The sequence below is a fragment of the Diabrotica virgifera genome, chromosome 7 (genome assembly GCF_917563875.1).
Source record: "Diabrotica virgifera virgifera chromosome 7, PGI_DIABVI_V3a".
NCBI lineage: Eukaryota > Metazoa > Arthropoda > Insecta > Coleoptera > Chrysomelidae > Diabrotica > Diabrotica virgifera.
In genome coordinates this window covers 189,665,754-189,681,854 of record NC_065449.1, presented here as the reverse complement: position 1 = coordinate 189,681,854, position 16,101 = coordinate 189,665,754, and the positions used below count along the sequence as shown (strand labels likewise).

Here is a 16,101-nt window from a genome sequence, read left to right as displayed (position 1 = left end):
CTCGTTAAAAGCTCGTGGCCAAAAGACAGAAGAATCATGCTATTTTCCACTTAATAACTTAATAAAGCTGTACAATAATGAGCATACATTATAAAAATGCTGCAATTTGAGATTTCCAGTTTCTTCGTTTTGTATGTATTAAAAAGTTGTCTAATCTAGTTTTACTACATTTTTTCTTAGCAACAAGATCTATTTCTACATTTGGTTTGGTTCTTAACACGAGATTTATCTTCTTATATAACTTGTTACTAAACTTGATCAAATACTTATAAATAAAGCTATTCACACATTTCTTAAAATCGTTTCAATGTCAACTATTTATGGTCATGACTTTTGTAGGTAGATTTATTAATTGATTCTTACGTAAATTTGATATTTATGAATTTATTATTATACTCATCAATTTACAAGGTATATTCATATTTAATAAATTGCAACTTTTATACCCAAATAAAACTTAAAACAAATGTGATGTTTATGATTAATATTGACAGTCATTTAGGTACTATTTTTAATGGGAATTAACCACAATTTCAGTTGAAAATCGATGCCTCAGAAGCCAATCGGTGTAAGTCAATAAGTGTTTAAAATGAGATAACAAATAAACTGTCTTTATTTATTATAATATGGGCACAGAATAACTAACCATACAGAAGCGAAACTGACTGTCGTTTCCATTGATTGTGTGGGAACCGAAATATTTGACCTTGAGCCCTAGTTACAGAATGGAACTTGATGTTCTAAGGAATAGACCAATTCAAATGATGTGATATTTTTGACAAGTAGTTATTAATTAATGTTGAAATATAAAGTTTAACTATAAAATATAAATAAAAGATAAAATAAAACATATATAAATATAAAATTTAACTAAAAACAACTGTCACTGTCAGTCTAAAAGTGAGGTTATACCAGTTACGTTGACACATGAGCATGAAAATTATGTTACCATTTTGGCCCTGAGTTTCGCTTCTGTATGGTTAGTTATTCTGTGATATGGGTAACATATACATAAATACAAACAAGGAAATAATAATATTATTATATATAATCATAAGTGTTATATCTCATAAGTCATTTTTAGGGAGAATGTGACTTACACCGTTTGACTTCTGAGGCATCCAAATATTGGTTCAGTCGTCAGAGATTTGATGATGGAACATCACTTTATCAAGAATCTGTATAGTCCAGAAAGCCACTGCGCATCCGCTAGAAAAAATATTCTGATTCGGATTTTTTGCACAATCTTACTCAAAAAGGACTCCTTTTAACAAATTTGCATGTTGCCAGGACCAAAAGCTGGTCAAAAATTTTTAAACGTTTTTTTTTGTTTTTTCCTAAAATTATTTTTTTTGCATGGAAAAAAGTTTTTTTTAGGTTTTTTGGATCATTCCAAACAGAAAAGGTCTTTAGTGACTTTTCTCTAAAAATGATAGTTTTTGACATATAAGCGATTAAAAATTGAAAAATTGCAAAATTGGCCATTTTTAACCCTCAAAAACTATGTGAAAAACTGAAAATTTGAATGTTGCCAAGGTAGGTAGATATTCTTTAAACATCGATTGATGAAATCCCGAAAAGCTTTTTGCACTACAATATTCAAAACTCCTTTGTTTTTTAATTGCTAATCAAGCGTGCGCGACACTATTTTCCACCGTTGCATGTGTGTGTATACAGTATGGTGCAAATGAAAGGAATAAATTCGTTTTTTCGTAAACCGGCGACTTTAAGGAAAAATCCCGAAACAGGTCGATTTTTATTTTTAAGTTACGATATTGTGACATATATGGTATACTAGTGACGTCATCCATCTTGACGTGATGACGTAATCGATGATTTTTTTTAAATGAGAATAGGGGTCGTGTGCTAGCTTATTTGAAAGGTTCTTCAATTATCTATTCATTAATATAAACATTTACATAATTATTTATACAGGGTGTCCAAAAGTTTTTTATTAAATTAAATTATTTGACAACAAAAGAAGAATGTATGTAATTTATTTAATTCAAAATACATTTTACTGTTACCCGAAAACTAAAAAATGTTTATTTCACAAATAAACATTGCTTTTCGATTAAATTCAGTGTTCAAGCCAGCTCCCGCCAGCCACCTGCCTCTTGGAAGTTTGAACATTTAATTTAAGCGAAAAGCAATGTTTATTTGTGAAATTAACTTTGTTTTCCGATTTTTGAAAGCAGTAAAATATATTTTGAATTAAATAAATTACATACATTCTTCTTTTTTGTCAAATAATTTAATTTAATAAAAATTTTTTGGACACCCTGTGTAAATAAATACGTAAATGTTCATATTACTGAATAGAGAATTGAAGAACCTGTCAAATGAGCTAGCACACGACCCCTATTCTTATTTAAAAAAATCATCGATTACGTTATCACGTCAAGATGGATGACGTCACTAGTATACCGTATATGCCACAATATCATAACTTAAAAATAAAAATCGACCTGTTTCGGGATTTTTTCTTAAAGTCGCCGGTTTACGAAAAAACGAATTTATTCCTTTCATTTGCACCATACTCTATACACATGCAACGGTAGAAAATAGTGTCGCGCACGCTTGATTAGCAATTAAAAAACAAAGGAGTTTTGAATATAGTATTGCAAAAAACTCTTCGGGATTTCATCAATCGATGTTTAAAGAATATCTACCTACCTTAGCAACATTGAAATTTTCAGTTTTTCACATAGTTTTCGAGGGTAAAAAATGGCCGATTTCGAAATTTTTAAATGTCAAAAACTTCATTTTTAGAGAAAAGTCTCTAAAGACCTTTTCTGTTTGGAATGATCCAAAAAAACCTAAACAAACTTTTTTCCATGCAAAAAAAAACATTTAAAAAACTTTTGACTACCTTTTTCTTAACCAGTGTGGGAACGGCGTTCCCACGCGTTCCCACGCGTTCCCACACCATGACACCACTGGGCAACATGCAAATTTGTTAAAAGGAGTCCTTTTTAAGTAAGATTGTGCAAAAAATCCGAATCAGAATATTTTTCCTAGCGGATGCGCAGTGGCTTTCTGGACTAGTACGCCATAGAAAAAAATGTTTCAAACTATAAATATAGATACTATAGATAGCTGAGATAATTTTAAACAAAAATTTTTATTAGCACTTTTTGTGTAAAATGAACAGTTTCTCTACAAAACGGGGCGTTTTTAGGGATGGACTAGAGCATAGGCGTAACCAGGGGGGGTTTGAGGGTTATAACCCCCTCCCCCCCATTGATGTACTTTGAGCTCTATACGCGTAACACCATACCCCTCAAGACTTTCCAGTAGTTGTAACCCCCCTTAGGATTATCCTGGTTACGCCTATGGACTAGAGCCGAGTCGAGCTTTTGACAAGCTTGAGCTCGGCTTCTACCGACACAGTATAATATTGAAAATACATATTTGTAATCTGAATTACTTATTCTCAAACAAAAGTATCAGCCGTGGCAGAAATAAATGAATTAGAAAAAGCATTAGAGTATTAGCTAAAATATTGACAAGCTTGTTAAGGAAAGCTCGGCTCGCTTCGCATTTGAATTCAGCTCGGCTCGCAGGAAGCAAACCGGCTTGAGCTCGAAGCTCGGCTCGTTAAACGAGCCGAGCCAAGCCGAGCTAAGCTCGAGCTTGTAGTCATCGGTAGGCGTCTTTCATACTTATAAAGGATTTCTGTCAAAATGTCTATTCTCTATCTGTCTTTCTCTTCTCAGCGATTCATACAGTGCTAGTCAAAAGTCCGTTCCCCTCGTATCTTTTGAACGGTTTTACTTATAATAGTGAAATTTGTAGGGAGGAAATAAACGGACATAGGCTTCTCAACTAGTCATAACAGATGACGTAATAGTGACAGATGACGTTACAGAGCCACTGTGACCGATAATTTTAAATGGGACGTTATGGCAAGTGATACCTCGTTTGAAAGGTATTCAAAATACCTTTTCAGTCATACTATCATCATTTTACTCATCTCATCATCAATACTCATCATTTTTTTGGGTTTAAGTTGATTTTGATTTTGGTGAATAAATTAAATAAATATAACATTGTAGTTGCGCATTTAATTAATAAAAATTCAAATGCCTGCCTATGGTTTTTTTGTCAAAAAATATGACGTTTTTCAGTTCTCTAGTAGATTTTACGTCAACGTCAACCTTTTTGACAAGCAACCATTGGCGGAAGTTTGAATTTTTATTAATTAAATAAATGCGAAATTATTATTAAATTAAAATGCGAAACTACAATTTTATATTTATTTCATTTATTCATCAAAATGAGCTTAAACTCAAACGAGGTATCACTTGCCATAAGGTCCCATTTAAAAATATCTGTCACAGTGGCACTGTAAAGTCATCTGTCACTATTACGTCAACTGTTATGAATAGTTAAAAAGCCTACGTCCGTTTATTTCCTTCCTCAAAATTTCACTATTATAAATATAACCGTTCAAAAGATACGAGGGGGGACGGACTTTTGACTAGCACTGTATATTGTATATTATACTAATGTACTCGTATTGTATACGCTTAATATACTCATAAATGCTTAATGCACTACTCTAAGAAATTAGCGCACCACCTTAAAAATGGGTAATTTTTGATGTCTCGAATTTCCTAAACCTGTTGTCCGATTTAAGTGATTTTTTAATATGTTATAGCCTTATTCTTTAACAATATCGCTGTAATAATATTGTTGCTAAACAGGTAAATTGTCATTGTACACCGGGTCTACCAATCAAACTGTGTTTTTTCTCTCAAAGTTCACCACATCCTGTGGAATAATCTAACGTTTATAAAATACTGAAATTAAAACTTAACTATAACCTCAGGTTTTCTTAACATTCTGTTTTTTATTCATTCGCTTATGTTGGATAATAAAAAAGTTAGGTACTTTAACAACTAGCCATGTTGTTCATCAATACAGGGTGCTTGTAATAAGTGCAGCAAACTTTAAGGGGTAGTTCTGCATGAAAAAATATTGACAGTTTGTTTTATAAATATATGTCCGCAAATGCTTTGTTTCCGAGATACGGGATGTTGAAATTTTTCTTACAAACTGACGATTTATTTATTGCTCTAAAACCGGTTGAGATATGCAATTGAAATTTGGTAGGATTTAAGAAGTAGTTATTGCGCATTGTCTGACATACAATTGAGAATTTTATATTCTGCATTGGCGCGCATAGTGATCATATTATCCGTATGCACGCTAATGGTGAATATAAAATTCTTAATTGTATGCCAAAAAATGTGCAATAACTACCTCTTAAAACCCACAAAATTTCATTTGCATATCTCAACCGATTTTAGAGCAATAAATCGTCAGTTTGTAAGAAAAATTTCAAAATTTAGTAAGCGGGAATTACCAGGAATTACCTTTCAAACTGTTCAAAAATAACTGTTAATTATAATTTTAAATAAATAACGTATATAAATTTTAAGAATATTAAATACCTACATGTGCATGTATTTTATTTCAATTTATGCATATAATATACCTAAAAGCACCTAAATTATTTAATTTTGAAGTTTGAACATCTTGACAAAACCGCATCCATAGAAAAAGTACAGTGTACAACACACGAGAAAATTACATATTTCTCCCTCGCTTGATTTGCGGCATTCGCCTAATGTAGTGAGACTATAGTGTAGTCTTCATCTTGGCTTCAAACTGACACCTCGACCTTCCTGTCAGTTTGAAGCCAAGATGAAGACTACACTATAGTCTCACTATATACATATATATTCTTTTAACATCGACTTATTGTCGACATTGTTGTAGCCGAAATGGCCTAATTATTGTAATACTAAGGTCTTTTGACCTATCTATGTAGCTAGTTCCAACTACTTTGGATCTAAAGTTTCAACCTGATGATGGACTGATTGGTCCGAAAACGTTTGTATTTTTGTACTATAGATGTACCCACTTCAATCCAATTTGGATCTTTTTAGATAAAAATTTTAATAAATTTGTATACCATCTACCTACAAGTAAAGTTTTACTTCCTTAGTAAGTTTTTTATTATGGTATACAGCCAATGAGAGGAATTTTTTCCTTTATAATTTCAAAATAGAAGAGGCTACTATGTAGTTGGGTTTTAATTTCAGTATTTTATAAATGCTAGAATATTTCACAGGATGTGGTGCATTTTGATAAAAAAAACACAGTTTGATTGGTACACCAGGTATACAGTGACAATTTACCTGTCTAGCAACAATTTTATTACAGCGATGTTGTTAAAGAATATGGCTAACATATTAAAAAAATCACTTAAATGGGACGACAGGTTTAGGAAATTTGAGACATCAAAAATGACCCATTTTTAAGGTGATGCGTAAATTTCTTTTAGTAGTGTATTACTATGTGCCTACTCATAAATGCCTACCTATTTTTAATAATTTGAGATAAGAGTAAGATTATTTATTGTTTGCGCTATAAATAATTTCTTGGAACATTTTCTCCATTCGAGTAGAATTTTATCCTCTGTGTAAAACAGGTCCTGTTTCAAACAATTATGGAAGGTAACTTAATCCAAATCTACTCCTTTTATATTCATGAGATCACAATGAGTAGTTCAACTTTGAAAAAGATAATTTTTTTTATTTGAAAGAAGCTTCTTTTAATTATATTTTAATATCGCCAGATTTTTAAATCTCCCATGCTTCAGATTTTTTAAGATTACAAGATTTGATATAAATTACTTATTTGATATAAATATTTTATTTGCGAAAAATTATATAGATAAGAATTTTTATTTTTAAATAACAACAACGAAAGTATTATTCAATTCATTTATTTATGATAATATTTCTAATAGTTGGTAGTATGTACAATAATTATCTCTTCGTTTAAAGTTTATGTAGCTTCCAGAGTAACTTTGTCGAAATATTGCAGATGATCCAGATATTGTCTAGAGTCTAGGTCCGTCTTGAAGGAAAAGTCCTACGGTATTGAAACTTGTAGATGGGTTCCTCTTGGTGTCACATTGAATTTTGGGTCAATATGATTCAATAAAATTGTGTTTTGACTAGGAAAGTTTTGGGGTAGTTCTGATTTCTTTCATTATATATGGATTTTGGGCTGCTGAATCCGAATATGAGGTTTGCGGACAAAATTTCGTGACGGAACATTGAAAAAATCGCGAAAAAAGCGAAAAATGTCTGCTTTTTCTCGCTTTTTTGCTTAAATCTCGAAAACTATTAACTTTTAGTAAATGATCTGTTAACATAAATTAAAACACTTAAAATTCTCTACAAATATCACTATTTACTTTTTTTTTCAGACGAACCGCTCGGTGTAAAGTGCAAGTTGAAAATTGCGAATTTTGAATGGTCTCTGCAAAACCCACTTTATTTTTTATTAGAATGCTGTCATTTGATAAATTTCTCCTAGATTCTTATAAATACATAATACATTTCTACTACTTATAAATAAATAAGAATTATTTCCAATATTTCTTCTTTTTTTAATGACAGAGTAAGATTAATTAAGCTGTTAATAGCGTGAGGTCGTAAAAATTATAATGATGTAAAAATGATTAACGCTTACTTGAAGAAAGTTGAGGAGGATAGGGAGCAAGTTCAAAGACGTTCTACTGCACCACCTTTTAATTTCAAAACTCAATGTTTTATGTGTGGTCTCGTCATAACACTTGAGTTTATAGAACAGCAAAGTAACCTACCGCAATATGGTGTATCAGGTTCGAGTTTTAAAATTTAAAGAAACTGTTATAAAACGAGCAAAAGAACGTGATGATCAGTATGGCAAAGCCATAATCAAACGCCTTTTGCCTGTCTCAGACTTAGTAGCCTCTGATTGCCGGTATCATAGTTTATGCATGAGAAAACTATACAATCGCCCAATCACTCAAAAAAAGATTAAAAATCGGGTCCATTTGCCGATGATCTTGAAAGAGCAATGCAAGTTATTTACAATTATTTAGAGAATAGGGATGGGAGTGCCAATTTTTGCTCGATGAGTTGATCGACCAAATCGGGTAAATATCGTCCTGACAAAAAGACAGCCAAAGCTCATCTACACAAAAAATACGGAAGCGATATAATTATTACCATGTCCCAAAACAAGAAGTCTGTCGTTTGTTTCAAAGACACAGGTTACAAAATCTTGAACGACGCTTGGTACCAACAAGCGTTAAAAAATGAAAAAGAGGAAGAACTACGGATTTTTCAGACGGCTGCTGCCATTATTGTTGAGGATATCCGGAGCCAGGTTTATGAGACACAGGAATACCCCCCACCGGATAAGTTTTTAGAAGGAAATGAAGAACTAATTCCTGAAACACTACGTACATTTATGGAAAAAGTTGTACTTCATAAAAAACGTGGGGAGTATGATAACTGGAAGAAGAAAAGCAACGCGCTTGCTCATAGTCTTGTAGCGGCGGTAAGGCCCAGATCATTCGTCTCACCAGTCCTTAAGAAAATTGGTTGATGTAGTTTCCTCTTTGGGGTTTTGTTCATCCTATAAAGAAGCTATTTGTCTGAAAAAATCAGCAATCGCAGGCGATCCGCAGAAAATTGACCAGCCGTGCTTTACACAGGAGGTGTACGATAACGCTGATTTTAAAGTACATACAATCGACGGATACAACACTTTTCACGTCATGGGTGGCATTTTTTGTATTGCACCAAAACATGCAGTAGCACCTAACCAATCCATTCCTCGGTTAAAAACGAAACTCACGCCTGAGATTTATGCAAGTCAGGGAGCTGTTCAACTAATTCATTTTGAAAGGACAAAACCTCAAGGTGTATCAGAAATCAAGATAATAGATACGAAGGGAATGTTCACACCAACTGAAACTGTGACTCCATCTGTGTCAGATCTGTGGCTCTAAGGGAAAAGTAGAGATAAACCCGGCCTCTTAGGATGGAATGGATTCATGGAAGCTGTCACAAGAAACATGCCATATGAACTAACATTTATTGTTTACCAGCTACTAATCAACGCTCCTCCAAGTGATTATGATACAATATTTACAGAATTGTTGAACGGAGTAGAGAAAACTAATCCTTGAAGCAAGTTACATGTCTGGTGACATTTGACCAACCCCTCTACCTCAAGGCAAGAGACATCCTTGTTAGTCGTCCCGATGATCCTGATCTGTCAAATGTTGTTATAAGGCTCGATGGATTTCACTATTGATGTCCTTCATGGGGGCAATTGGTTACATTATGCAAGGTGGTGGATTGGCTGAACTTTTCAATACCATATATGTGGCAAAATCAACCGAAAAAATTATGTCTGGTCACGCTTACACAAGGGCAGTACGAGCTCATATGTTGGCTCACATAACTTTGGTCAAAATAGTGATTAAGTCAATGGCCCTATCATCAACAATGGTGGATGAATTAGAGGAGATCTTGTTCACCTTAGGCAGAACAGTGATTCTTTCTAATGATGTAAAAATATTGTAAAATATGTGCCAGAAGAATTTAAATTCAAGCTTCAACCGTTTGCAGAACGTGGCCCCCTGTCTGACCTGTTGTGATACTGAATTTGTACAATTTCGACTTTTTTTTCTTTTTAATTACTTGTGCAGAAAACTAGCAGAAATGTATCAAATGACAGCATTCTAATAAAAAATAAAGTTTTGGAATGTAAAAAGTGGGTTTTACAGAGACCGTTGAAAATTAGCAATTTTCAACTTGCACTTTAGACCGAACGGTTCATCTGAAAAAAAAAGTAAATACTGATATTTGTAGAGAGTTTTATGTACTTTAATTTTTGTTAACACACTATTTACTAAAAGTTAATAGTTTTCGAGATTTAAGCAAAAAAGCGGGAAAAAGCAGGAATTTTTCGCTTTTTTCGTGATTTTTTCAATGTTCCGTCACGAAATTTTGTCCGCAAACCTCAGATTCGGATTCAGCAGCCCAAAATCCATATAAAATGAAAGAAATCAGAACTACCACAAAACTTTCCCACTAGGGGGCTCGTAGAGTATAAATTCACTGAATCAAATAGGGCAAATATAACCAAAATTACAGATAACTCACGATATTCTCCATTACATTAAAAGCTATATGAACTAAACTAACACATTTAATGATCCATGAACAGTTTACTCATTAGTCACAATTAATTATTAGATCTTCAAAATGGTGTCAATCGACTGTCCTATAGTGTTAAAAGTCTCTTTAGTGTTTAAAAAATCTGAAATTCATCTCAACCTTTGTTTTAAAAAAATACCTATTGAATTAGCACTGATATTAAACTCTATCAGTGATCCATATATCAAAGGCGGATCCAGGACCGATTTTTGGGAGGGGCCACGAACTTTTTTGGGGGATAAGTACCGGGGGGTCTGGGGGTAATTTTGAAAAATTAGAGTTGTCAATGGTGAGTTTTAAGGCACTTTTCACAACACTTTTTAGTGCCATAAAGATATTCAAAACTTTCAAAGATATTCAAACTAAAGATATTCATAAATCGTTATTAAAGTATTATTAAAGTCAGTACCGATTCCTACACATTTCTTCTGATATAAGTGCAGTTCTTGTAACAAGTTTAATACTATTTTTTCCAATGCTTCTCCTGTCAGGCCTTGTTTCCCTCTTTCTTGATTTTCACTAATTAGTTTTATGTTCTCATAAGCGTCAATGAACTTGACAAAGTCTTCACGAATGTTGATATTGTGTATGTATCTCAAATTTAGAGAAAGCTGTTATACGTGGGATATGTCGGTCGTTTATTAGAGTAATTAGAGTACCTAATAATTTGCACTTTGACAGTGATTCATTACTTGTTCAATTATCTCTTCACCACAAAATGTTATCAATTGATTTTTACTGATGCTACTGATGTATGTTGCTCGTGAAGATGCTGTGGATAGGTGTTGTTTAAGAGTCTTATCTCCTGATGCGATTTTAAACCTTAACAATTACCCTCATTGATAGGTCCGGCATTTTCGTCCAGAAGCAGAAGGTCATCATCACGATGGTCTCTTACAGAAATATTTTGTCGACTTAAGAACACTGTAGACTCTACTATTGGTCGTAGTCTTTCTCTATTTTCTTGTATCTGTTTAGATCTCTGAGAGCTATCTGGTTAATGACTGGCTTCTGCGGGTTGCGATAACTTTGTAGAAAATCCAGCCCAACCTGAACGCATTCCTTGTGGTACGATGTTTTTTCTTGGGTTTGTATGGCTCCGTCTTTGCCTATAAGTTTGGCGAAAAAATTTAAAGGTTTCGTGACAAGGATTTGGGCTGGCATCCCTTTATTGTGACTATATTTTTCATTAGCAAAATAAAACGCAAATGTACTTGCAAAACAATCCCTTTTGAATATGCGAAAGTACCAACCAACTTTGTTCCAAGTGCTGGTGACCCTGACCCAAGTATAACTCTTCATTTCTTTTTTATTCTTTGTATGTACAGAATATGGAAATTGGTACTTTTTTGATGGCTGCCAAGGTCGTTCTAGCAATTGGCACAAAATTATCAACATTTTGATTTACAAAACATCCTATGTCATTATTGAATCTTCCGTTACTGCTTTTGTTCAATTCCAGTTCAGAAGACATATTTATCCCCTGTTTTTTACATATGCATGTGTTTGAAACTAAAAACATTTGAACTGCAAATATTTAAATTTATATATTTTTTAATTCTCGGGAGGGGCCATGGCTCCATGGATCCGCCCTTGCCTTATATCAACTTACAAACTTTTTGTAAAATTTGTTTTAATGTAGTTTATGAACTATTGATGTGAAATATGTAACACATTAGCAAAGCATATGCCAAACATTGTATTAAGAGGTGTAACACTTTTAATAAATCAATACTTTTTCACAATAATGGAGTTACCATGGAAAGAAAAATGTCCCACTCTGTACAATAATCATAGTACAGTAATGAACAACTACATATTGAAATTAAACAATAAATAATGTTAGTGTCACAAATGAAAAATATTTTGGTTAATCGTTTTATATGCAGATGACTATAATGTATTTTTTCTTATTACAGTTAAGACTGATAAACCCCAGCAGAAATATTAAACATCATAATGGAACACCAACAGCTGATCGAGGAAATGCCTATAGTGGAACAGATGCCCACACAAGAGAGACTGACATTGGCAAGGAAAAGAAGAACCTTTCAGTTGAGGTTATGGTTGCAGAAGGAGAAGGAACATGGAAAAAGGAGCTCCAAATATCAAAAATCGAACAAAAGAGGGATCTGCTTTAATGACAGCGTCGTATTATTGGAAGCTGCAGCTAGAAATGACATTGATGAAGGTGATTATTTTTTAGTCTATATTATTTTTAACATGGGGTTAATTATGTACCAACTGGGGACGCCTCAAACATAAATTTTTGTGGACTTTGCGAAAAAGTAAAGAAACGCTCAAATTTTAATGTTTTCTTTTGTGGAAACAGTAAATGTGCCAAAAAAACCGAGAAATGCAAAAAAAGTGCTACGAGAAGAAGAAGAAAAATCGGGAACCACTCCACCTCGTCACAGTATACAGTGCGTCCATAAAGTAACGCATAAATTCATTATTTCTTAAACCGGCGATACTAAGGAAAAATTCTGAAACAGGTCGATTTTTATTTTTAAATTCCGATATTTTTTTTTAAATGAGAATAGGGGTCGTGTGATAGCTCATTTGAAAGGGTATTCAATTCTCTATTCAGTAATATAAACATTAACATATTTATTTATACAAGGTGTTCAAAAAAACATTTTTTTAATTAAAATAATTGAGACAAAAAGAAGAATGTATGTAATTTATTTAATTCAAAATACTTTTTACTGTTGTCAGAAAACAGGAAATAAATGTTTATTTGACACAAATAAATATTGTTTTTCGCTTAAATTCAATGTTAAAGCTGCCACCCACCTGTCTCTCGGCTGTTTGAACATTTCGTTTAAACGAAAATCAATGTTTATTTGTCAAATAAAATTTTTTTCTCTTTACTGACAGTAGTAAAATGCATTTTGAATTAAAATAAATTACATGTATTCTTCTTTTTGTCTCACTTATTTTAATTTAAAAAAATGTTTTTTGAATACCCTGTATAAATAATTATGTTAATGTTCATATTATTGGATAGAGAATTGAATACCCTTTCAAATGAGCTATCACATGAACCCTGTTCCCATTTAAAAAAATCATCGATTACGTCATCGCGCCCAGATGGATGACGTCACTAGCATGATATATATGCCAAAAAATCGTAAATTAAAAATAAAAATCGTTATTTTTCGGGATTTTTCCTTAAAGTCGCCGGTTTACGAAATAACGAATTTATGCGTTACTTTATGGACACACTGTATAGATGTTCCACAGTAAAACCACTCCTCTGTCGGCGCTTTGATCTCAAGAAGTAATACCGGCAGTACGCAATTGGTAATTCACCAGTGGTGGATACGGGTTTTCCCTGTTAAAATCCGTACGTTTCTATGCGACTAGCAATGCGAGTCTTCCTACAGTTCGCTTTCCTCGAATTTTGTCTTGCATATTAAGCTGTAACAATGAGTATTTTTGCCCTCTCATCACATATGTCATAAGTACTCAAGTTTTCGTCTTCTGATAGTTAATACTATTTCCGCTTCATTTTCTATTCTTCTAGTTACTTCAATTCGACGTTTGAAATTCTTTGAATCCACGATATTCATAGGATTCTATAAAAAATTTAAAGCCGACCCACTTATTCATATGCACTTGATTTAGTGTCCACGCTTCCAAGCCATAAAGAAGAGTAGAGAACACGTAACCGAAGCATTCTTAGATTTAGTTATAACTTTATTATAGTCCGACACACAAAAACTTTTTAAGTTTAATGAATTATGCATGTGTTATTTCAACGCGTATATTAATGCCTTTGATTTGGTCTACATTTGATGTTATCCATGTTCCTAAGTATTTATAGGTATCCTACTCTCAATTTTGCAGTATCTTCAATAATCAATTAGATGTGTGCATCTGCTGAATTAGCCATGATCATGCATTTAGTTTTCAGCGTTGCAGTACGTTTTGTAAATAATTGTTGTTCTGTATACATTGAAGAGTACTGGGAACAGCACGCAACCTTGGCGGACTCCTCTCTATATTTTAATTCCAATATAGATTAGATATAATTTTCATATCACGACTGTCAATATTTTTGCTTTTTTTGTAAAGTCTACAAAACATAAGTGCATGTCCTGATTCATGTCCATGAAGCTCTGAGCCAGCACATTTGAGCCAAATAAAGTATCTTTTGTACCATAATATTTCTAAAGCCAAACTGTCTGTCACTAATTTGATATTCAAGAGTTTTAACAATTCTGCTGTGTATTATTTTCAAAAGTATTTGAATTGTGGCAGTCTGATATACAGGGTGTTTCATTAATAATTGTCCATATAGTAAATGGAGAAACCTTAGCACAAAATACGAAGATTTAGCCTAAAACACTTAAATAAAATGTGGTTCCTTACTGAGTTACAGGGTGTTTTATCTAAAAATTTAAAAATTATTTTTGCTCAGCATTTTAAAACTATACGACGTATCGTTTTCATACTTGGCAGAAAGTGCGACTACTATACACCCTACTAAATTATGATAAACAATCGTTTCTAGTTACTATCAGAGGCGTACGACAGGGGATAGTGAATGGTTGACCCTTCTCAAATTCTACGCCACTGGAGAAATTACTATTGTAGTGCCATTTTTAGATTCTCCACTACTTTCTACGTAAATAATATACTCTTCATTGGTAACGATAAAGTCATTAGTTTTCGAGATATTTGAAGTTAAATATGAAACGGCACAGTTATTTTGGTTAATTTATGATATTATGATTCATATGATTAAAATTTGAAAATTATTTGTAACCAGTACTTAAAAACTATTTGGCGTATCCTTATCATACTTGGCAGAAAGTGTAGGTACTGTACACCCTACTAAATTAAGATAAATAAACGATTCTAGCTACAACCAGAGGCGTACGACAGGGGATAGTGGCTGGTTGCCCTTCCCAAATTCTACGCCACTGACGAAATTGCTCTTTTAGTGTAATTTTTTGATTTTCCAATACTTTTTATTTAAATAATATACTCTTCATTCGTAACGATAAAATTATTAGTTTTTGAGATATTTGAAATTAAAAATGAAGCGACACAATACATTAAACAAAATAACCGTGCCGTTTCATTTTTAACTTCAAAGATCTCGAAAACTAATGACTTTATCGTTACGAATGAAGAGTATATTATTTTCATAGAAAGTATTGGAGAATCCAAAAATTGAACTAAAATAGTAATTCCGCCAGTGGCGTAGAATTTGGAAAGGGCCAACTATTCACTTGCCCCCTTCGTACGCCTCGTAATAGCCAGAAACATTTGTTTAACATAATTTAGTAGTTTGTACAGTATCTATACTTCCTACCAAGTATGAAAAGGATATGTCAAAAAGTTTTAAAATGCTGAGCAAAAATAGTTTTTAAATTTTTAGATAAAACACCCTGTAACTCGGTAAGGAACCACATTTTATTTAAGTGTTTTAGGTTAAATCTTCGTCTTTTGTGCTAAGGTTTCTCCAGTTACTATATGGACAATTATTAATGAAACACCCTGTATTAGATTAAAAAGTTCAACCATTACATCAATAACATCTTCATTAATGAGGTTTAATAATTCGATGAGCACATCATCTTATCCAGTAGCTTTGCTCTCTTTTGTGTTTTTGATGGCATAGAAGACTTCTCGTAATATTGGTGGTTCGGTATTCGGTATCCTGTGTGGTTTCTAATGACAGTTCTTCTCTTTCATCATTAAATAGTTATTGGATATAATTCATCCAGTGATACAATCTCTCCTTCACATCAGTAATCATTTATCATTTTCAAGGAAATTCATCCTGGTGCTTTTTCTAGAACCGTCATATTTTTTGGGTAAATTAAAGTTATCGTATTTTTTATCCAGATCTTTTTTTTTCCTTACATAAGTAGGAGAGTTAATGTTTCTCTCTTAATGTTTTTGCCTCCCGAATTTTCTTCTGATATTTCCCTGAGTTTCTTTTTATTTATTTAGGTCTGTTGCTCTATTTTTTCTTCGTTCTTCTATGAGTTCAAGAATTTCTACT

At 32.8% G+C, this 16,101-nt stretch overlaps 1 protein-coding gene across 2 annotated transcripts in view; it reads left to right on the top strand.

Annotated features, from left to right (window-relative positions):
* The window catches only part of LOC114333041 (protein phosphatase 1 regulatory subunit 16A), a 194,005-nt gene that overhangs the window by 100,107 nt on the left and 77,797 nt on the right, over positions 1-16,101 (top strand). For both annotated transcript variants that reach the window (XM_028282864.2, XM_028282863.2), the window contains exon 2: positions 11,999-12,270. In XM_028282864.2, coding sequence (XP_028138665.1) covers positions 12,039-12,270 — 232 coding nt within the window. In that variant the 5' untranslated portion in view covers positions 11,999-12,038. The remainder of the gene's footprint in view (positions 1-11,998; positions 12,271-16,101) is intronic.